This window comes from Ceratina calcarata, unplaced genomic scaffold (assembly GCF_001652005.2).
Source record: "Ceratina calcarata isolate Rehan_Ccalc_2016 unplaced genomic scaffold, ASM165200v1 scaffold78.2, whole genome shotgun sequence".
Taxonomy (NCBI): domain Eukaryota; kingdom Metazoa; phylum Arthropoda; class Insecta; order Hymenoptera; family Apidae; genus Ceratina; species Ceratina calcarata.
In genome coordinates this window covers 995,318-1,016,409 of record NW_017179105.1, presented here as the reverse complement: position 1 = coordinate 1,016,409, position 21,092 = coordinate 995,318, and the positions used below count along the sequence as shown (strand labels likewise).

Below are 21,092 nucleotides of genomic sequence, written 5' to 3'. Positions count from 1 at the left end.
TTTCGATTTATAATTTGCATAAATGATCAGCTGTATTTAAAGGCACGAGGCAAGAAGCAGAAATCATGCAATCGGAAAAATTCTTCAAATTAAAACCTGCGGATCGTTATTTTCGATCATCCATTCATGCGTATATGACTGTTCATTTACGATGCTCACATTTCTGGGAACACACGTTTGAAATCAACGTGTCGATCAACGTTATTAGTCGGTAGTTTTTGTCTTTTTTATTCAGTGTACAGAAAACAGTAGGGGTTGGTCGCAAGACAACGGCCAGCACTTGGTAAATAAAGGTTTATTCGATATTCTCTTGCCTATGTCAATATTACTTAGTTCTTGGACAAAGTTATAACTAGAGGCACTCTAGTCAAGCTTAAATTCTAGCTGACTACCGAAGTTCGTATTTATGCTCGATGTATCTAGAACTATGATTTTTTTTTTATTCCTCCAAAGTTATTCGGAGGAAAATCGGAGAAATTGTGTCGAAGATCGACTAAAACTAGCGATAATTCATTGATTATACTTAAGTATTAATGCTCACTCCAAGTTTTGATCACTGAACCACTACGTGGTGTTCGACTCTCTCATTCTATCAATCTCTCAGTTTCTATCAGTACATTGATCCGTGTGTATTTAATATATGTACGTGTAAGTAGTTAACGTGTATAAAGAGTGTGCACGCAGTGATGCGAGAAGAAGATTCACGGAAGATTCAAGTGAAACTGAATACGCGTCCCATTATTTTCTACGTTAATAAAAATGTCTGTATCCTATTAATGTAAAATTACCAATTTTACTTTGTACGCGATACTATTAGTGTGATGTGAAGAAACGTGTCTCTATTTATTTTCAGATTGTTTAAACTAATTATACATCGGGCATTTCTGCTCTCGTTCTACCTCTCACTCTCACTCTCTCACTTACTTTTCCCTCTCGGTGTTTCACGTAAAACGATTTCACAACATGGGGAAACAACGTGGTCTCAACCGAGATACGGGGAGTATTATCATCCGGGTGGAATGTTATTCATTTTTGCTTGTCACAAGCAAAAACTCGGTAAATATTATATTTAACTTGAATGCATGTTCGTATTTGTATTTGTGTAATATAAGTAGTATGCAAAAGGCAAGAAGCAAGCAGCAAAATGCGATTATCGGTATTCGTAAAATTCGTTCGTTAACCAGAACGCCAATAAATAAATAGTCAACGGCACCAGAAATCAACGAAAATACTGGATATATCTGAATTTACGGAAAACGATGTACAGAAAATAAACGTACGTCACTTTGTTATACAAATCGTTGCACTGGATTCCGTTCTATTATTGGCACAAATGTCTACACATCCTTTGGATGATTGTGTTAAGAAATATAAATGACAGAAAAAAAGATAGTAAAATCATATACGGTACAAACGATTCACTCGTAACTTATTTTGATACTACACCGGGATCTAATGATCTTTACATTGTTAAATGCATAAACAAAGTAAAAAAAATAAAATATCGATTTCTCTAAAATTCTTGTAATTAAATAGATTTCAATGACATCGTCAAAGAATTATGACTATAGAAAATAATGACTGTTGTACTTAATACTCAAAACAGTTTGTACATGTATCAAGTTTCTCACGCAAAACTGGACCGACACCGGGCAGTGTGTCATTACGGCAGAATCGCATGAACTGTTTAATACTGGCACAGTGAGGCAATGATCTTAGGATTCTCTAAACTACTTAATAATTAACATATATTTCTACACTCACCTATTGACTCCAGATTCATTCATACTCTCACGCTGATTTCATACATGTTTCCTCTATCGATTCTAAACAAAATTGAAGTCTATAAAAATCAATAATGATAGCATCGAACTGTTGAGGGCCGATTCATTGTCGACGGTTGAAAATGAAAATAACGAAAAATGTAAATGACAATGACAACGATCTATTTGTCACGTCGACAAGGAATCGATTCCTGTTCCACGTCGTTGAATTTCCGCAACAAATTTGAATGACGAACCCTATACTCGGTCACAGCCTTCGGGGATGTAACGTGATACGTGTTCACTGTTACCACTAAAGCCTAAGAAAAAATACTGCAGGCACGACTAGAGATCTCGACATGCATTTCTTTGGACTCTTTACTATCTCTGAGTTTAACTAAGTGAGTTGAAATATTTATGTTACAAATACTTGTTACAAGAATTTCGGTCAGTGATTCACAGATATGTGTTACACTGTAATAATTCAATGATTCCAATCGTTAGAAGAGAACGAATACAGGTACTTCTACCTGTGTCGCGAAAGGAAAATCATTTTACCTTGTCTTATCCTTTCTTAATCCGTCTACCAGTATATAAAACTGTCGAAATTGACTAGAGATTAAGATTAAAATTCGAAGTATCGAAAGTTACGATAACCCTATATTTAAACTGAGCAACTATCGAATCGTGAAAACTTCGACGGCTCGAAGACAAGAAATTAGCCAGCTATGGGCCTTTATTAATTTTTTATTCTGAACACGACGTATGTTACCACAAGAGTCCGACAAGGACCGATGCATACGAGATCCTACGATTTATGCTTTACTGATGCCGCATTCTGCCATATCATAACACGCTGTACGAGCGGTCTAGTTTAGAGTAGGAACTACATAATCTGTCAACCGAAAATCTGTCTGATCTGTTGGTAGATTATTATCGTTACCTTCATTTAGTCAGATACGAATGTCAACCTCGAACATATCTTGTTCGATCGGTTTCTTAACCCAACTACCAAGATGTGCCTTTACAAAAGCCTCCTTCAACTGATGCTTGGCAAGCTGTTGCAGAGAAAAATTAAACAAAGTAATGATGACGAAAGCGATTCATGAGCCCAACCGAGAGACCAGAGATCTGTTATATTCCCACTTACCGAGTAATTCTGTACAGAGGACTTCGCTTCTAAATAATGCCGACACTTAACTTTATCAGCATCCTCTATCGTTTCGAGTTTACTTAGTAAAAAGTGAAATCTCCTGAAGAGCCCTTGCTTCGATATTCGAGACGGCTTCCCCAATTCGTCCTTACCAGTGGTACAGTTTATCACCTCAGCCTCGGCTTGTCCTGTCGACCAAAAGAAATCGTGCAACGTCTCCGACTTTCCCTCCGACGTCTATGATACCTTTCCTCCCTCCTACGTACCGATTGTCCAATTAACGCTATAATTAGGTGCTTTCCCGGGCTGTCTAACTTCGGATGACGTGATGAGACTCATCAACGGCTTGTTGAGTCTATACGGTGGCGGTAAACCTTGAATCGTATTCTCGATGCGCCCGCAAACCGCTCTGTACATGTGGCTTGGGTTCAATAGACTGCCTAAAACGATGCTGTGGAAGTAAATTGGCTCGATGAAGTGGCTTAGAAGTGCACCTTGCACACCAAGTACGTTCCACCGAGCTATTTTGTCCGAACACGACATCGTCAGCAGTCTTTGGCCCTGTAGGTCAAAGGAAAGCTGTCAGCGCAGCCTGTATGAAAGAGAGTTTAGGACATCTTTCAATGCAAAATATATCGTACCATAAGTACACCATCCCATGTTTGGATTCCTTCGCTGCTTTTCACAGGAATGGTTCCTTCTCCAGATTCTATCTTGGTTCGCAGTTGCCCTCTTGCTCTCCTATTAGGATGTTTGTCCACCGATTCGTTTTCTTCGTGAGGCGAGAAGATTCGGGCATCGCCACACGGAGCGGTGTTTATATACAAATGAAACTGGATGCCCGGTTTTAGTTTAAATCCCTTGGGATTCGCACGCTCTAGAATAGATTCCTCGCCGCGACTCTCCGTATGAAGTTCCAATTGCTGGTACAAATACTCGCACAGGCATCGCCTCGCTACCACCTCGGCGTGACAGTCGTTCAGAGCACCGCCGCTGACGCTCAGATGCTCTCCCGACACGCACTTGGTACCTTTCGAAATGCGAGAGAAAGTCAATCAAATAAATCGAAACAGGATGCTCGCATCTTATAGTTTATTCCTTACCTGTCGTTACGCATATCAGCTCGGCGTCCGAACCGGTGGTCTGCACAATGCCTGCTAAGACCTTGCGACGGGCATGCTGCGGTTTCGATTGAATTAGTTCGCTAAATTTCTGGTTCACCATCTTCCCGATTTTGTCGGCTAGCATCTGAGGTAACGACATCTGTTCCTGCCAATGACCGGAATTGGCGAAGTTAGGCAACACGCGAACTGGAAGTGGTATGCAGAACGAGGAACTGTGAACGTTCCTCAATTTAGCCAGCGCCGCTTTACTTGCCGCGGCTTTAGCCAACTTTTTACTCGGTCCAGTTCCCTCGAACGTCTCACCGTCGATGGTCACCGATATCGTGAATTTTGCGTAACTCTCGCCGTTGTCGGATACGCATTTGTACACCACCCCAGGATATAATTCGTTGATGAGCGCTACAGGACCTTTCTCTAAAAACTTGTTCGTGCTCCTCGGTTCTTGGGTCAAGGTCTTGAAAGCGTTCACTAGGTGGTTGTCTCGTTCGGTGACATCGCTCGTAAAATCTGGCTCGATGGGCATCACGGGCTGGCAAGTGTTAATCGCTTGATGAACTTCCGGAGTGTTTCTAAACTGAATGATATTCCTCAGGGCAAGCTCGGCGGCCGCGTGTTTAGCCATCTTTTTGGTACGACCTTTCCCCTCGTATGTTTGCCCATCTATCTGGACAGCTATCGTGAATATCGGAGCATGGATCGGGCCAGTCTGGTCTACAACTTTGTACACCGCTCCGGTTTTCAACTCGTTTAGCGCACATACAGCGTTCTTCGGCTGTGGATTCTTGTGCCTTTTCTTTGGATTGGACGCACCTGTCGAAAGAGAGATAACGGAAACAGATTAACTTGGTTGATGCTCTACACCTGTTTGTCCTTAGCTCAAAAAACTTGAACCTGCAAGACATAAGGTGATCCTTGCTCTGCTTGTTCTACCAAAAAATCAGCTTTAATATGCATATGCATGCATAACGACTAAGTTATACTGCTCAATAATAGTAGATACTGAATGTGAGCAACCAGCCACTGACCTTCGGGTTCTGTATCAGCAGCTCTCTTCAGCACAGATCTCGAGATGTTTGGTTGTTCCATCTGTGGACCGCACGATGGGCCATTGAAAGATATGATTCTCTCATAAATCTGACATTGATTAAATGAAACTTACCCCTGTCAAGTGTCCCTCTTGCACAATTCCCTCGGCAGGATATGCAGCATTAACCGCGGTCGTGTTGCAATCTAAGAATTGGAATAAAGAAACAGAATACGAATATAAGAACTATGTTGCATACGCGGTGATCGAATATAAAAAAATAGTACAGGAAAGAAATCGATATACGAATCTCATACTTGTCTCGTTGCTGTTCTTGTCATTGTTCAGCATGATCAATCCGTTCGACATTCTTCGTTCAGAAATCGAAAAAACGCAACCAAGAAAAGCCCGACTCGAAATACTGCACCGTTACATTGATTTTAATTATATTCGTGTCGCGATGTCCGCAGCGCCACTGCCGTCATTCTTAATGCCCGACATAACCTTTTTCGGCGTTCGTGTAGTTGTTATTCTTTTTTCTAACGGAAACAACGTGGGCACAGCATCGCGAAAAAACCGGACGAGAGAATTCTTTGCGAAGTAATCACGAGAGGCGAAAATGTCCTACGCGAGGCGGAATTAAATGAGTGCGTGCAGACGAGTGACAACAGATACATCCACACAGTGCCAGTGCGGTTTGTTTACTGCGCAGAGTACTACGCACGCGACAAGGGAAACTCGCGCGGAGAGTCGATTTGAAAGCGGAGACTCTTCTGCTAGAATCGGGCTAACGATGCGCAAGAAGTTTAAGAAAGGCGCGACCAAGAAGCAGACGAGATATACCTAACAGCTTGTTTTCATCCTCATGATCCTCTCTTAAGAACGTCCAAAAATAGTATTGCGCGATTATCACGGATACGTGAGGAGAGCCTCTTTTAACGCCTATCACGTTTTACCTTAATATTTGAATACACGATTTTACTTTAAAATAGGTACGCGCGTGCGATAACATTCCACGTGTAAAGGCCATCGACTATTATCATACAAATCGCGTATCGTCTTAATCATTCCTGAATATTTATAACAGCGACCACGATTATATGGCAAAGAAAACTTCTATGCAAATCGATTCCATCGTTTCTCATTCAACATTTAATTTTATACACGGGATTTTTCGATAACGTTCAAGTTTCAACAGGTACCGTGTTTACGTTCGATAGAAGAGAATCGCTCGGAAAGGAATAAATTACGAGATGAAAAGAAAACAATGTAACCGTTGTGTGTGTCGAGAATAGAAGAAGCAAGTCGAGGGAAAGAATATCTTCCGCAATCGTCTGAAATATCTGGGCTGATCGAAGGCGTACCTCCGAGGAAAAACTTCGTGGGACTTTTTGTTAGTTCTATGGAAGACAAATTGACCGACGCTGCGAAAGATCGAACGCCAAGATATTCACGGGATTTCCTTTGGAAAGTTACTATCGTTCGATCGCAAAATAAAGAAAGAAATCCTTCCGCTTCTCGTGACACCCGCAACTCCTCGCTTCTGATACTTGTATATCTCATGTTCATGATTAATAAACTACTCTTTACGAAAAAATAAATCNGTATAACAACTTAACAATATGATACATAAATGACAAAGTTTCAGTTAGATGTGTGTCGATGTATTCCATTTGCTTGATTACAGTATCATATTTAAATTTGGATTTCACAATTTTTAACGTAAGAGTATAATATTTTACAAATTGCCGCAATAGGATTTGACAAGAGTGACGTGTATGTCATCGGAAGGAAAATGTTGTGCTTGCGTAGATTTTCTATGAACGACGCACGTTTGTCATCAAATAAAGGGCACTGCCATAGTATGTGGTCAACATTTTGATGTTCGGAACCGCATTGACAAAAAGGGTTAACTGTTAAACCTATGCGGAAAAGGGAGGCAGCTAGACTGTGGTGGTCTGATCTACACCTATATATGATGACGATTACTTCGAATATAAATCAGTGTGTTCGTCTTACCCTACACATAAAATTCATAGATATGTTTGCTGTTATTCAGCAAAGTACTCTGAATTCGAATTATAATCGTCAAACACGATGGCAAATAGCCCTGATTCATTCAATCTCGACTTTTATGCGACGGGCTAAATAACAACCGGCTGCCTGGCTGATAACACCAGTCGTGCTGCTGGTTCCAAACTGATTCCAAATTGCACCGTGCAAACTCGTGAGAAATATGTTAAGAAGTTACCAAGTTCTCTTTATTCTGACGGCAACTTTATTATTCTTGGTAAGCGAGATGAAGCGATTAGAGATAAACATTTTTCTCACATTCTCTTTTAGCATTGCAGTAATGCAGATATCAGGAAGGACTGCCGCAGGGAGTCGAAGGTTTCATGGGGTAAAGGATATCTAATTAATAGTCGAGAGATCGGTAACATATTGACCTTTCTGACTTTCACAGCCGCTTTAAAAAGGATGAGGTCCGGGGACTTCGAACAGGACGATCGAAAACTGAAGTGCTACGTAATGTGCTTCCTGAAAAGGAGCGGAATCTTAAACAGCAAGGCCGACGTGGATTTGCAAAGGGCGTTACGTTACATACCGCGAAGCATGCACGAATCGTCGAAGAAGTTATTCAACACGTGCAAAGTTCCCCGTGAGTGCTGTTAATATAAATTTGCTGTTGTACGGAATTAAATCGCTTTTTGCAAGAAATAATTAAATTGCAGAAATGGAGCCTTGCGACAGGGCTTTTGAAATGGTCAAATGTTACGTGATGCACAAACCAGAGGTATGTATTCGCATATCAGTTATTTATTAAATACGATAATACATCCTACGTGTGTGTTACAGATTTTGACCAAAGTCCCGTTCCTCTAGTTCTCATACAGAAAAACGTTACGACGCTATATCGTGCCAAATTCGTGCAATCTTTATAAAATGATGAATGAAACAGAAGAATAAAAATGTAGTCCATGTAATAAAAGCGATTATTATGTAACGACGCGAGTCAACCCCCAAGGGGGAAGGTACGCGTTGGCTCCCGGGGGTAAACGACTTCGTGAACTTCACGCTGTGTTCCCTGTACGTAAACGCAGTAAACCGGAAGGGAAAACGTTCACCGAACGATCGAACGAAACTTCCGACGACGTTGCATTATCTACGAGACACTAGCTGTCTAGCGGAAATTAACTTCCGTCGACCGTGACATTTTTCTCATTCTCCGAGATAATAATCGAACTATCGTCTCCGAATCGTTAATCGATAATTGTCATCGAAGATAAATTCACAGTAAAATTTCACCTCCCAAACTGATAGACAGTAACGTTGTTAATAATGACGTGTAGCAGGTTTGATCGACAAAGATTTTATCGTGATCGCGAAAGTGAAGGAATCGCGTCAGATTTCTTCGGGGTGCGCACGTGCCTAGAGCCGACTTCTGAAAACGCGGCTCTATATGCACCGCCGGTGGAACTGGGTCACAGTTCTGCCCATCGGGGTATTAAAACAATCTCTAAGCTCTCCGCGAGGCCAGAAAAGGGGTGGAAGGAAGGGGAGGGGGGGAACGGTTGGCTGGCGGAACGGTGGGCGACGTGGGCGTCGAGGGAGCAAATAGCACACCGAGGGAAGGCGAACAACACCGCGTAGGAGAAAGAGCAAGGGTGACTCTGTGGCATGAAGAGAGAAAGAGGAGGTGGACGAGCGGACCGGGGGTGTAAGTGGCAAAAGTACGACGGAAAGCGACAAGGCTAAAAAACGCGAATGACGGGACTATAATGATGTACCACTCGACGCGTACTTCTATTTTCCCTTCTGTTTTGGCATTTCCTCACGGCAGACGACTATACAATTGTTCACTTTTGGAGAATCACGCGTTTCCTGTTCGCAGGCCATTCTTCCTTACGGCCTCCATTTCCCTTATCGTTTCTCGTTCAATGCGATTGAATTGAATCAGAGATAAGGGATTAACAGCAGGCAAAACGCTACAAAGGGAATATTAAACGATGAGAATTATCTCTCTTTGATAATATTATAGTTTCTCTCGTGCACGATTGCTTGAACTCGAGTATAAGCAAGAGAATCTCTGTTCCGAGAAGAATGAACGACAAGGACACTGCCGGAGTTGAAGACGGTGGAGAGAAACACGGCGTCGCAACACAAAACATCGTTATTAAAGCTGCGACTCGAGCAGCGACCTAACTCCGTGATCTAGAGGGTGGATCTACTCGCTGATCCTCGGTCGCCGGATTAATCCAACCTCGCCGAATTTTCCGACTCGTCGGACCGCCGTCGATCTAATAGAGAAACCTCCGCGACTGCTCATTTTTATCTCGTTTATCCGGGCATTCGTGGAAGTAAACCTCGACGGAGGAAAGTTGAACTTTGCTTCGCAGTTCTTCGTCGACGACGTTGCGTCGAAGTTTCGTTTGTCTCTGTCGTCGGCAGACTCTGGAAACTTCCACGATCTCTTGGACGGAGTTACATATCCGATCATTAAAGCCAACGGCGAGCCAAGCGTAGTCGGATCGGCTAAATAACGAACGTATACGAGCTTTCGTTCCACGGAGGATCGCTCGTTGACGAAGATTTCGTTGGACATCGCGGCGATTAAGCTGGATCAATATTTACAGAGTCGAGAGAAATAATCCCCGATTCAGAGGGAATCGACGATCCAATATTTGAAACACTGTGCATCGCAGTCTCGAGGGAAACTGCGGAACTTCGCAGCTGCTCAAGACTACCGGTGCTCGTAACCCGTTGAAAATTACGATCCCGTCTAGGTAACTTTAAAAAACGCTCCACTTTCGTTGTGAAAAATCGACCGAGCGTTCCCTTATTGTAAAGGAACAGTATTGACTTTTTCGGCGATTTAATCCAACAATTTATACTTCCTTCCGATTGAAAAAAGAAGGAGAGACAGACCTGATAACGACCCGCGCCGCTGATCGATAGCAGTTGCAGTTCTACGTGTCCCGCGGACGGTCAAGAAACCACTATTACTGATTAGTCGAAGAAAATAGTCGGAAAAACCCTGATCGTAAAGTTTCCCGATGTAAAGAAATCGAACAGTAAAAAAATGAACGGATTTATCAGCAGTCAGAGCGGAGCGTGCGATTCGCTGGTCGGTGGCGTTACCTGGCGCCTTTCCAACAATGTGTTCACACTTTTTACCCCGCGATAAATACGCGTACCACCGGACACATTCGGCATTGCCACGATCGTGCGGCGTCCGAACGTCTGCCGCTCCCTCCATACGCGTGTCTGCGTTCCACGAAATCTGTCCACCGTTTAATTTCACTCGACCGGACACTGCAAATTACGATACGACCCGTTTAGTGTACGTGTTCTCGCACTTATTTAATCCATTGACGTCACAACCTTTCCAGAACCCTCGCGTCACCCTTTTCGTTTTACCCTCGCACGCAATTTTATACGTAGGATTTTTATACCAAATTCTTTAACTATCTATCACGAAGCTTATAGCGTGAATTTCTCAAATAGTGAAATTTAAATAAAAACGTCTCTCGGCAGAGAGCGAGAAATAACCAGATTATACTTCTGTGAATTAAATGAGTGAAACAATGATAAACCGAAATTTTCTCTCGCACGGCCTCTGCGATTATTACAGTTCGAGGACCCTCGAAGGTAACTCGGCGGAAGGCCGCATCGAAGATCGTCCGGGAAAATGAAGGGGAAAATGAAATTTCACCCTCATTGTAAAGGAAGTTTCTCAATCTCGATGGATGCGACTGTCCTTTTATAAAGCCGGTAATTAACTGGCTAACAATTTTTCCCAGCCACAACGCTCAATTTAAACTTTATTAATGAAGGGACCACGCCTGATTAAGCTGCCCTTAATAACGAACGATCGCCTAATCCTGTCTCGATTACCGTGTTTACTTTATTTCCGCCGCGGGAGACAGCGGAATTTCTTCAACGCGACACGACCGTTTCCTGAATTGAATCTTCGACCCCTTAAGGGCCATAGCCGTGTTAACACGGTTTCAATTTTTCGCCAGATTTCCCTCATGTCGTGTTAACTCGGTCATTTACTTATACGATAATTCAGGAAATTTTCTTCAAGTGGTCAAAACCTATTTCGTATCTGTATTAATTTGTTTGCATTCAGTCGAAAGAGAAACTTGGCCAAGTGGGGATTGAACAGAGTTCTAAAGCCGAAAAAGCACTCGCGTCACGAGTATTCTTCAGGCCTGTTCTCTGAGCCAACCCACCGAGAATCGAAGAACCCTTTTAGAAAGGAACACTCGAGTTCAACGACGATGTCAGAGTTTCTCCCAATGCTATTTAATTCGACAAGAGGAATGGAAGACAGGAAAGAACGGCTGGGAGATACTTCACTTCCGCACGTGGATACGGCAGGCAAGGTCCAACCGCTGCGAGAGGCTCGCGTTTTCAACCGGTTAATGCACCCCGATGAATTTCGAAAACAGGGTCACGTGTATAGATATAATGACGAGCCATTGGGTTCGATTCGCGGCGTTCTATCTCGGACAGAATCGGTCGATCAACCAGCCGACCAAAATGTTTGCAATTCCATCGCAATTTCGTCCCGTCCTACCTGCACCGCTTTTTCACCCGACCATAAACGCTTTACTGATAGGTTAATCTGTTTTCCCCATCTCGCTGCAACAAATGTACAATCGGGGCCTATCCGCTATCGAGATGATTAAATGATCTTGAATTTCAGTGAAAAAGGATTTATAAACAGCAGTCGAATCTCAGATGGAAGTGTCCTATCGAGTGAAAAGCTGACGACTCATAATAAAATACAGGATCAACCTCGTGACCTGGTTCCTGGCGTATAGGATACGGAACCCGGCTGGCAGTCAGCTGTTCGAAAATGTTCATATCTCAGATACCCTCTACGTATCGGTCGGGAATCGTTTTGGGAAGCTGTATGTACCCGGGCTTGGAATACACGTGTGCACCACAGAACCCTCGAAAACTATTTCGGAGCTGGGACTGCCTCAATAATACTAAAAGTATTGGCTTCCAATGAAGATTGATGCAAACATTTCATGCATGCAACTATAAACCAGAATCGCAATAGAACTGCAGAATGCAGTTCTCCTGTTGTTCTGCCTCGCAATAAATATATCGTTTTAATGATATTAAAATCGACCGATTTTTTTATCACGATTCGCAATCAAATTGATTACACTCTGTGAGTTCGGCGTTAAGGATGTATTGGCTATACAGTCAATCCCAAAAGTTTATGCACTTTAGAAACGCATTTTTTAAAAAGAAATCAGACGTCGGAAGAACATTGCTAATATTAAACAACAAAAAAAAATTTTCGATTTTTCCGAGATTTTCGAAGTGGTACCCCTTCAATTTCTACCAAATTTTCGTTTTTGGCCAATAACTCCTAAACCGTTGGACATACGGAAAAATTGCATATGACCTTTCTTATAGAGGACGATGAGATCTACAATTTCNAATACTTAATTGGATATTTCCTTCTATACTTTTTAGCACGTAGCTATTTATTATTAGCATTATTCTTCCAACGTCTGATTTCTTTTTAATTATAGGAAATGCGTTTTTCAAAGGTACATAAACTTTTGGGATTGACTGTATAGCCAATACATCCTTAATCAATTCCCGTCGCGTTTATTTTGGCGACACTATAATTTTTCACCGTTTCATGTTTTCTGAAATGGAATTATTTGGTCGGCGAATGTTTGGCGAGATCGAGCGCAGGCGAGCCGGCGAAAGGAAACGAATGAAACGGCTCGATCGCCACAGTCCGTTGTTCTTGTCACCGGATCTCACCAAACTTCCTTCGGCAACCCCTAAAATTCCCGGCCCGTTCGACGAATTAACAACCAGTGCCTTCAAAGTTTGAGCCGAAAAAAGAACGAAATTCAACATGTGTGACCACTGCGCGTGAGTTTCGACGTTGATCCGGGATGATCGAGGGAAAATACGATATATAACCGTTGTTTGTTCACAGAAAAGTTACAAGTCAGAAGGGGTACGCCGGACAGGTGACGTGCAAATGCGAGCAGTGAGTAATCGTTTTCTGATGATAATCATTAGATTGCAACTTTTTATGCAAAATGAAACATGTGCTTCGAAATCTACATACGAGCTTCATTTAACCTTTAAAAACAGACGTGCATTTCACGTTTGATGTCCCAATTCTTAAATATCATAAACATTTTTTGTAAACGCATAAAATTTTCGCTCGAATGACATCGATTTCTCGTCAGAAGAAATTAATTGTGACGTCGTTTTGCGTTCCAGCGGTGAGAAGGGGAAGGAAGGGAAGGAGAAGGACTTTGGCGGCTGTTGCTCGCGGAAGTATGATATTTACCTATTAGTATCTCGATTATTGTCGCAATAAACTCGGTAACACCTGTATGGCCGCTAGCTCGAGATGATCTTGCGAGAGTGACGAACGGCGTACGAAACAGATTTAGTTTTAAATAAATCCGAGCGAGAACGGGACGGGGAGGGGCAGCCGGCGGTGGTTTTAATTAAACAATTAAGTCGCGCGATTAACCGAATTGCCCGACTGAATGTGCAGAGAGGAAAAGAAAACCGGCGGATGTTGCGGTTCTAAATGCTGCGCCGGAACGCAGGAGGAAGGAGGGTGTTGTACCGGAGGTAACAACCCGACGAGGGAACAGAATTTTTGCTGCGGCCAGGATAAATAAGCGGGTTACCTGCTAAGGAAGCCCTTAGAATGCCTGGCCTCAAAGGGGACAGAGTTACGGGTAAACACATCACAACCCTGCCGGGGCTGAGCGGCCATATAGGGACACCCTTCGGGATCGCGAGATTTAAGGTCGATTTGTATCAGACGCACACACTCGCAAATCGGATGAAACTTACATTTTCTTAACGCGTGATTTTCGACCGTAAAAAACCCACGTTGCTTCGAATTATCTATCGATGATCAGAAAAAATATAAACTGTCGCGTTCAAGCTCGAGACGACATGTGTAATTATTTAAATAACAAAAATTTTTAGTATACTACATTTTCAAAACGGACTAAAAAGTATAAAATAATTATAAAATACTTGAGAGATTTTAAACGAAAAACGTGAGGCACCTACATGAATAGTGCGCCCCACGTTTTTCGTTTTAAATCTTACAAGTATTTTATAATTATCTTCTACTTTTTAGTCTTTATCTCATCGGGAAGTTAGTTTAAAATCAATTGCAAAATTTGTACCGAACAGACAGACAAGCTAATAAAAACGTAGTAAAATGTAGAGAGTACGGTTGATCGGATTATAATCGTCATTAAAAACCAGAGTATGTGCGGTCAGTAAAATTCAAAGCAGACGCTCACGAATTCGAGGATTCATAACTGGGCTACAAGCTGGGTCGGTTGTTGCGCCTGAATTAGGGTGGAAATGGGATTCTTAGGGAAATATAATGCAAATTGACGTCGTTTTCAGGGCGAGGGAAGCCGCCGGTGGATGCTGCATGTCCGGCTGCTGCAAGGACAATAAGAAAAAGGAAGCTGAAGCCCCTTCTAAATGCTGTGCCGATAGAAAATGATCTTATTCTTTCTGCATAAATAAAAATTCTGTAATTCGCAACCAGCCAATGTAAACTCGAACAATAAATAACACATCCATGTAAATATATGCGTGTTCGTTTCTATCGAAACCTATCGTATCCAACAAATGAACATCCTGTCGATATCAATTATGCACATTACCGAATCAGCCGTTAACCAGACAACATGACAGCAATAGTTTAACATGTACCACTGAGCCTTTCGACATTCCCAAAATTCATCAAGTACCATGTGCGATCATTGCAGGTATTCTCTGCCCTTTAATCGTTTATTCATCTCATTCTGTTGATCGTGCACGCGTTCGTAGAACTTTCAAACCCGTGCTAGAAGAAACAGTCGGCCCGAGGACTTTTGAAATACCGAAACCCGTATTCAGCGCACAGCCGATACCATCTAGACCGTAAGTGACACCCAAGAAATTCCCTGAAGCATCTGCATCTAAATTCCTCTTAACAAAATTCGCTGGGGAATCGTTTACCATTTACGACAGGCCGCGAAATGTCAACGACAAGGGTTGCTGTGACTGGAGGAGAACATGCTGCGACGGAAAATGTTGCAGTACTATCGGGAACTGCTGCGCGCCTCCGCAAGGGTATGAGCATCTATCGCCCGAAAACCAGGCTGCGCCGTCACCCGCCACTGCTTACAACAGCTACGGCTACGCGTCGTACAGTTACAGTCAGCCGCCGATACCCAGCTATTCCTTTTCAATGACCGGTGAGTTCATCGTCGATTACACCTTCCCTACGTCTTCGGGTTTTCAAACCGATACTGGATACACGTGATATTAGATAGTTACTTCGCAGCTGGAATGCAAGATTTCCCTTGTGTCCGTTTACTAAAGAGACGCGCCGCGTTATTAAAAAATATCATCGCGTTTCTTTTGAAACGCGAGGAGCACAGGGTTTCTCTGAGGAAAAGTGGATTTTCTAGGTCGCCGGCCCGCCACTTCAAACGCACGCCCACCCCGTGTCTCTTTTACAATTAAAATCAACTTTGAACGGAGTTTTAAGGTTCTTTTGTATTCCGTGGCCGTTTAAATTTCCTCGGGAAGACGTTAAGATAGCATCAGCGTCGCAAAGGGAATGAATTAATTCGCGCAGAAGGGTAGGCCCGGTGTCACCGATGCTGGCTAAGATGTTAATCTGGCCGACGTCAAGATGTTAATCTATACGAGGCTCTTCAACGACCTGTTCGTGCGTTTATCGGCCGGATTAATGGGATTCGTGGGTGCCGTGCCTGTCCGGGGTTAATTCGAGAAAAACTCGTAAATCGATTTATGCAAACTGTTCGCGGATAACCGGAACCGCGTTAATCGATTAACTCCGGCTTGTTTACTCCGCCGCGTTAGCAAAGCGTATCGGCAGACTAAATTGTCTCCAATTTCCACGTTTTTCATATTTAATCGCGTAATAAACTGACTTTTAAAAGGCCGGCCGAATTATTTGCCGGAGAGCTCGTGAATAATTAATCGTTTCTTGCGATTCATTAGTCACGAGTCGTGATTTAAGAGCAGATAACAAAACACGATATGTGCCATTTACGTCGCTTTTACTTGGTTCGGTTATGAGAAATCGTTGCTCATTTCAACGAAATAATTTCATTTGTTTCAGGCGGTGCGATGCCTGACAGGGTGCCCTGCGTGACGACTAAAGAGAAGAAACTGCCTATGTGTTTCGGTGGCGACTGTCAGGATTCACCCGAATGCACCGGCATATCCAACGGCAACGCAGCGAACGACGAGCAATCGATGCCGAGGGAATCGGAGCGATAAGAGTATATCCGTTTCGTCCGAGAGTGCTCGGTCGTGTTTACCGTTGGGATAAAAACTGCCGAGGTGACGAGCTGCCGAATCTCCGAGGGGAATACCTGAAACCGATCATTACCGACGGGACGCTTCTCAAAGGGAAATGCTTGCGAACGAAATAAAATTCTCTACGTAAACCGATACGTTCTCATCGGCTCAAATGAATTCCAACTAGAGACACAGTGGAAAATAATTATTGCTCAAAGGATTTATTACGCGTTATCGATATCTGAGGTTTGGTTTACTCGTGATAAAGGGTTGAAGCGTTAACGAGGATATGGTTCGGCTTCCATATCCTTCTCCCCATAAATTTCTTCGCCGGGAAAACTTCTAACGAGCCAAGTAACCGCGTAAAGGGTAACGGTGACGTAAAACGGTCGTAACAGCGATCCTAAAACGGTAACAGGATGATAATTGTATGGCTACAAGTATTAAGGAAGAACAGAGGTTGAAACGGTCCAACTACCTTATCGCTTCGCTATTCAATCTGTGATAGAAAAAGGGATGAATGTTTGATTAAAACTAACAACGTTTGACCACCGTTAACGAACCCGGAATTAATTATCCAGATTTCATCTTTGCGTTGAACTCAGATTCTACACAAACTGCGCTCCAATTCATGACCGGGTCCATTCATCAAACCACAAGACCGTCCTATCGCCTTGAAAATAAGTGGAAACTGGGCCGAACTACAGACTAGCGACCGACGCACAAGACATATTACCGTCCGGCAAACAAGACGTATAGAACCTTACTTCGTGTAGAGTTCGTTTCGGGATCGAGTTGCATTTCATTTTCTAATTTGCTCGTCGAGGAAACTAGTGACGACACAGAGGTTCCTTGGGGAATATCCAAACTCTGATAGACATACATCTTAAGCCTTTGCTCTCTCGATTCCCAGTCAAGTCGTCGCGACAGCTTCGATTCCTCTCGTGGCGTGCTTCGCTGCGAGCTGAAAAGATTCTGCTTCCGATCGGAATCACTTAGATCTCGATCATACAGTCCTTCTTTCGGTCCATCTCGGTTTCTCTTTGATGCAGATATTTGTAGATGGTGGAATTCCGAGTACTTCCTCGATTTTGACAGGAGAATGGTGAGCGAACCGGGGAACGGAGTGGAAGAGTGTTTGAAGAACGGACAGAGGATGCGAACGCTGGTGGAAGCGCAAAGAGCGATCGGACGCGGGCAGAGAAGTGCGTGAGCATCGGACGAAGGGTTCGGCGGTGAGGGTGCCGTTGAATGCGGAGCGCACGCGCTACGGTAACAGAGGTTTGGGGCCACGCGGCGGCACCAGTCGCTCCTCTCAAACCGCGAAACACGTCCCGGCGTCCTCGAGGACCGAGAATCGCGAGAGACCAAGCTCTCTCCTCCTCTCCCCTCTCTCTGTCTCTTTTTCTCTTTCGCACGCACGAGCACACTTAGTTTTCGTACAAGTAAACCCGCGAGTCGCGTACGTGTAAAGTTAGAAGAAATCACCGGAAGTCGTACCCTGGTATCATGATCCTCTATCGTTCGTACGGGCCCCAAGGACGACAGGAGCACGAAGACGAGGACGACGATCCCGACGTTCGCTTCGTCAAGCAGACCCGTCGAAGCCGGTAGGCTGCCACCGGTGTATGCGACCTTGTGCAACCGGAAGCGGCGTGCACGCGGCAATTAACACCGCTGCTAAGTGATAATCTCGTCGAACCTCGCGAAGCTTCTGTGGAGAACTTTCGTCCTGGGGTGAGATCTTGTGAAACGTTCAGAGAGCGTTCATCCATAGGATGCCGAAGGAAGCTGTACGGGGCTTCAGAGATGAACTTTGCGGATTAATTAACCATCGAGTGAATGGTTCCACCGAAACTTGAAAAAAATGGTGTAATAACACTCGTGCTGAGGAGATTCCTAAATTTCCTGGGTTAATTAAGTGAGTTCCTTTCGTCGGGCCGTTGTGGATGGTACGTCCTTTTAAAGAAACATCTTATGAATCGTTATAGGAACTTGGAACAGGAAGACTCCTGAACGTTCTTACAAGGGAAGCTGCCAGGTTTTCCGGCTTCTCCGAGATAAGCCGTACAACCTTCTGGGTTAATTAGCCATCGAGTGTACAAGCTTTCGTTACTAGACCGTTGTGAACGTTAGTGCGTCCACGTTAATTGCAAGCAAATTGACCGTTATCAAGATCACGCGTCTTCTCAAGAGACCCTCCCCGCTCGTTAACACGCATATTTCCGGTGACCGCGTCTATTCGGTAATAATTCTTAACGAGCGACCCACCTCGAGTTATTCGTCGGGCTTTGAAGGAATCGCGAGTTCCCCGAGTGCTTAATGCTCCGATAGCTTAATCCCCGGCGTGATTTCGCCGGTAGCTCGTTTAGCGCGATCGGTGTTCTATTAATTAAAACTTTTCCACTTGTTTGCCCGGGATTCGTGCGTCACACGAAGAAATCGAACAGGTAGAGCTGCACGTCGATCTTAAATCCACGGTAAAATCGTCGGAGGAAACGGAACATCCAATTAACTCGTGGAGATTCATTGGAAAGAACAATAAAGGTCAATCGGAATCGAGCGGCGAACCGATATCGCGTTATCGTTCGCGCGCCGAATAGCTTAAACTTCGTTAACGAGAAACTCTGTTTCTCCCGATTCCCAATTGGGGCCCGGGCTTTGTGGAACGACCGCCTGTAGAGAGAATCAGCTTTCTTAAGCTTGAAAAGGGTAAACGCCATCCATTCGGTGAGAGGATCCTATTTACTCGGCGAGGAATCCCCGGTACGCGGCCGAAATTGCTTTTCCCAGAGCTTTACGTCAATTATCTTTCAAAGATTTCCGCCGCGGGACAAGCAAAGGCACTGCGACTCGCGTTCACGAAATTTCCGAGCGTATCTCGTTTCATATCACCGATCGTACGAAACGACCCCTTTTATAGCCGGCAGACCCCCGCCACCCCGTCGGACTCCTCGTTTCTTTGTCGAGCCGATACACGCATAATGTTCGGAGTTATCGAAGACGGGACAGAAGTTCGCGACGCGACGTCCAATGGACCGAGAGCAAACGACGGAAGAAGACGTTGAGGAAGAGAAGCACCGAATGGAGCGGACGAAAGATTCTGGAGCGAAGGTTCGCCCAATCGATTCCCAAGAGAAGAAACTACGACCCCTTCGCGGTGGAGATGGTCACTGGATAACTTAAGCTTGTGTTCGACACCGATTCGCGTTAAATACTGTTGGCGAATCACTGACCACGGGGAAGAGCAGTCTGCCACGATTTTGTGTTAATTAAGGATCATCCATTGCCGGTGGCTGCGGTGTCAGCGTTTCGTTTTACTGTGCCAAGTAAACATCGTCTCGAAATTGAACGTATTCACGAACGAATTATTTTCGTGTTTAATTGTGCGTCCTTAATTGAAAGCAGGACGATAAATCTGTGTGGAAGTACCTCTGGAAACGAGAGGAGGGTCGGGTGCATCCGCTGGATTCCAAGGTAAAAACCCATCTTCCTTTCATCAATTTCCTTTCCGTTTCACGTTCACTTTGGATGTTCGCTTTTTATTTTCGCTCCGTTGCGTGATTATCGTCGATCACGCGAATCGTCGAAGAGTCGCGCGTGTCGTTAACCCCTTCAGCCGCGACACTTTTTTTCCAACCGGACCATAACTCGTTCGGATGAAAAACGGCGGTAATAAATCGCTGAGCACTCGTGCGTTATTTCACGCTATTGAAATAAATTTGGAAAATCGTACGACCTCGCTACGTCTAATGGTTAACGAAACGCGAGATTCTAATATGACCGACGGTAAGTTTTTAAATTACATCGAAATAAAATTTTCTTTAAACAATTCGACTTTCATCGCATTATGCAAAAAAGTCTGCGATTTTTGTCGAGAATCCCACGAGATGCGAGCAAGGGAGACGCTGTTTTTATGGTTTTCGTGCCGTCACGGCGAGCGCTCTCAAGGGTGGCGCGCCAGATTTATCGCGACGATAGCATTGATAACGAACCCAACGGGATTGAACGTTTTCGTGGGTTCCATTAGAGAGGACTAATATCCTGGGAGTAGTGCCAATCGGGTTAAGAGTGTTCCAATTCGAAAATTTTTCACCAACGAAATAGATAGCACAGATTGCTTCGAAGATAGAACGCGTCCTTTTACGCGGTGAATCCGGTAATAATGAAAATATCAGCTTGACAATATTTGCAGCTGAATCTCGTTTGGGAAATTGTCACTTCAATTCGGAGGGTCCGTGAAAATTTTCTGTTCGAGATTAGCTGGTCTCTGTGCGTCGTTGTCCCGGAGAAGCCAGGTTTACAAGGTTCCCCGTGGCTCGTTCGATGCCCGATTAACCGTGGTACACGCGTGGACACGCCGCGCCACAGAGAGAGACTAGAAATTTGGGTCATCGCAGATTTATGTATCCGGATAGCAGCTCTCCGACTGTTAATAATCTCCGTTTGCCGCATTTCAACATTTTTCACCACACGAAAATTGACGCGCCGCTACAGAGTTGGCTATGTAAATTTTTCTTCCCTCTTACCGAGGTTCTTTTATTACCACGTCGTCTGCCTCCCCGTCCGTGATATAAACAATTCTCCCTCGCCAGTTTCTTACCCTGTATCCTAATCCACGTTACCCAATTTACATGGGAAATTTCTTGCCGATTTATCCACCGACATTT

At 44.0% G+C, this 21,092-nt stretch overlaps 5 protein-coding genes across 10 annotated transcripts in view; 4 read left to right on the top strand and 1 right to left on the bottom strand.

The window, feature by feature from the left end:
- Positions 1–279: 279 nt before the first annotated feature.
- Adar (adenosine deaminase acting on RNA) lies at positions 280–5,761 on the bottom strand. The gene is made up of 8 exons (XM_018034140.2): positions 5,382–5,761; positions 5,200–5,270; positions 5,066–5,126; positions 4,020–4,850; positions 3,558–3,946; positions 3,183–3,477; positions 2,914–3,104; positions 280–2,821 (listed from the first exon to the last, which is right to left on the bottom strand). The coding sequence occupies exons 1-8, from the start codon at positions 5,431–5,433 to the stop codon at positions 2,717–2,719; spliced, it is 1,995 nt and encodes a 664-aa protein (XP_017889629.1). The 5' UTR covers positions 5,434–5,761; the 3' UTR covers positions 280–2,716.
- Positions 5,762–6,701: 940 nt separating this feature from the next.
- On the top strand, positions 6,702–8,004 carry Obp9 (odorant binding protein 9). Of its 3 annotated transcripts, none has more exons than XM_026818430.1 (4): positions 6,702–7,354; positions 7,408–7,723; positions 7,797–7,858; positions 7,921–8,004. In XM_026818430.1, exons 1-4 carry the CDS (start codon positions 7,301–7,303, stop codon positions 7,945–7,947), a joined length of 459 nt encoding a protein of 152 aa, XP_026674231.1. In that variant the 5' UTR covers positions 6,702–7,300; the 3' UTR covers positions 7,948–8,004. The 3 variants fall into 3 exon arrangements, with proteins under 3 accessions (XP_026674231.1, XP_017889630.1, XP_026674230.1); XM_018034141.2 differs by lacking the exon at positions 7,921–8,004 and having other exon boundaries at positions 7,408–7,465; positions 7,529–7,723; positions 7,797–7,906; XM_026818429.1 differs by lacking the exon at positions 7,921–8,004 and having other exon boundaries at positions 7,797–7,906.
- A 4,024-nt stretch (positions 8,005–12,028) lies between these two features.
- LOC113465062 (uncharacterized) lies at positions 12,029–14,658 on the top strand. 2 transcript variants are annotated; one of them, XM_026818431.1, is made up of 5 exons: positions 12,029–12,071; positions 12,782–12,978; positions 13,046–13,099; positions 13,339–13,395; positions 14,503–14,658. In XM_026818431.1, the coding sequence occupies exons 2-5, from the start codon at positions 12,962–12,964 to the stop codon at positions 14,603–14,605; spliced, it is 231 nt and encodes a 76-aa protein (XP_026674232.1). In that variant the 5' UTR covers positions 12,029–12,071; positions 12,782–12,961; the 3' UTR covers positions 14,606–14,658. The 2 variants fall into 2 exon arrangements, with proteins under 2 accessions (XP_026674232.1, XP_026674233.1); XM_026818432.1 differs by lacking the exon at positions 12,029–12,071 and having other exon boundaries at positions 12,677–12,978.
- A 198-nt stretch (positions 14,659–14,856) lies between these two features.
- LOC113465052 (uncharacterized) lies at positions 14,857–16,401 on the top strand. Its single transcript, XM_026818377.1, is given in 3 exon segments — positions 14,857–14,873; positions 14,935–15,344; positions 16,241–16,401. Coding segments are annotated over 3 exon segments (588 nt in total).
- Positions 16,402–17,692: 1,291 nt separating this feature from the next.
- Dop1R2 (dopamine receptor 2) overlaps positions 17,693–21,092 on the top strand; it is a 60,842-nt gene continuing 57,442 nt past the window's right edge. Inside the window, exons 1-2 of one of the 3 annotated variants that reach the window (XM_018034123.2) lie at positions 17,693–18,343; positions 18,414–19,899. The gene's annotated coding sequence lies outside the window, so the exon portion shown is untranslated. Of the gene's footprint in view, positions 19,900–21,092 lie in introns of all 3 variants that reach the window. The other 2 variants (XM_026818358.1, XR_001916893.2) reach the window with 2 other exon arrangements.

Excerpts from the sequence above, each read along its gene's own strand:
- Adar (XM_018034140.2), bottom strand. The coding sequence starts at position 5,433 with ATGTCGAACGGATTGATCATGCTGAACAATGACAAGAACAGCAACGAG. Across the intron at positions 5,271-5,381 it reads CAAGAACAGCAACGAGACAA|ATTGCAACACGACCGCGGTT; the intron begins GTATGAGATTCG and ends TCCAATTCTTAG. Across the intron at positions 5,127-5,199 it reads AAGAGGGACACTTGACAGGG|ATGGAACAACCAAACATCTC; the intron begins GTAAGTTTCATT and ends TGCGGTCCACAG.
- Obp9 (XM_026818429.1), top strand. The coding sequence starts at position 7,301 with ATGTTAAGAAGTTACCAAGTTCTCTTTATTCTGACGGCAACTTTATTA. Across the intron at positions 7,355-7,407 it reads CGGCAACTTTATTATTCTTG|CATTGCAGTAATGCAGATAT; the intron begins GTAAGCGAGATG and ends ATTCTCTTTTAG. Across the intron at positions 7,724-7,796 it reads CAACACGTGCAAAGTTCCCC|AAATGGAGCCTTGCGACAGG; the intron begins GTGAGTGCTGTT and ends ATTAAATTGCAG.
- LOC113465062 (XM_026818431.1), top strand. Across the intron at positions 13,100-13,338 it reads GTGACGTGCAAATGCGAGCA|CGGTGAGAAGGGGAAGGAAG; the intron begins GTGAGTAATCGT and ends TTTGCGTTCCAG. Across the intron at positions 13,396-14,502 it reads GGCGGCTGTTGCTCGCGGAA|GGCGAGGGAAGCCGCCGGTG; the intron begins GTATGATATTTA and ends CGTCGTTTTCAG.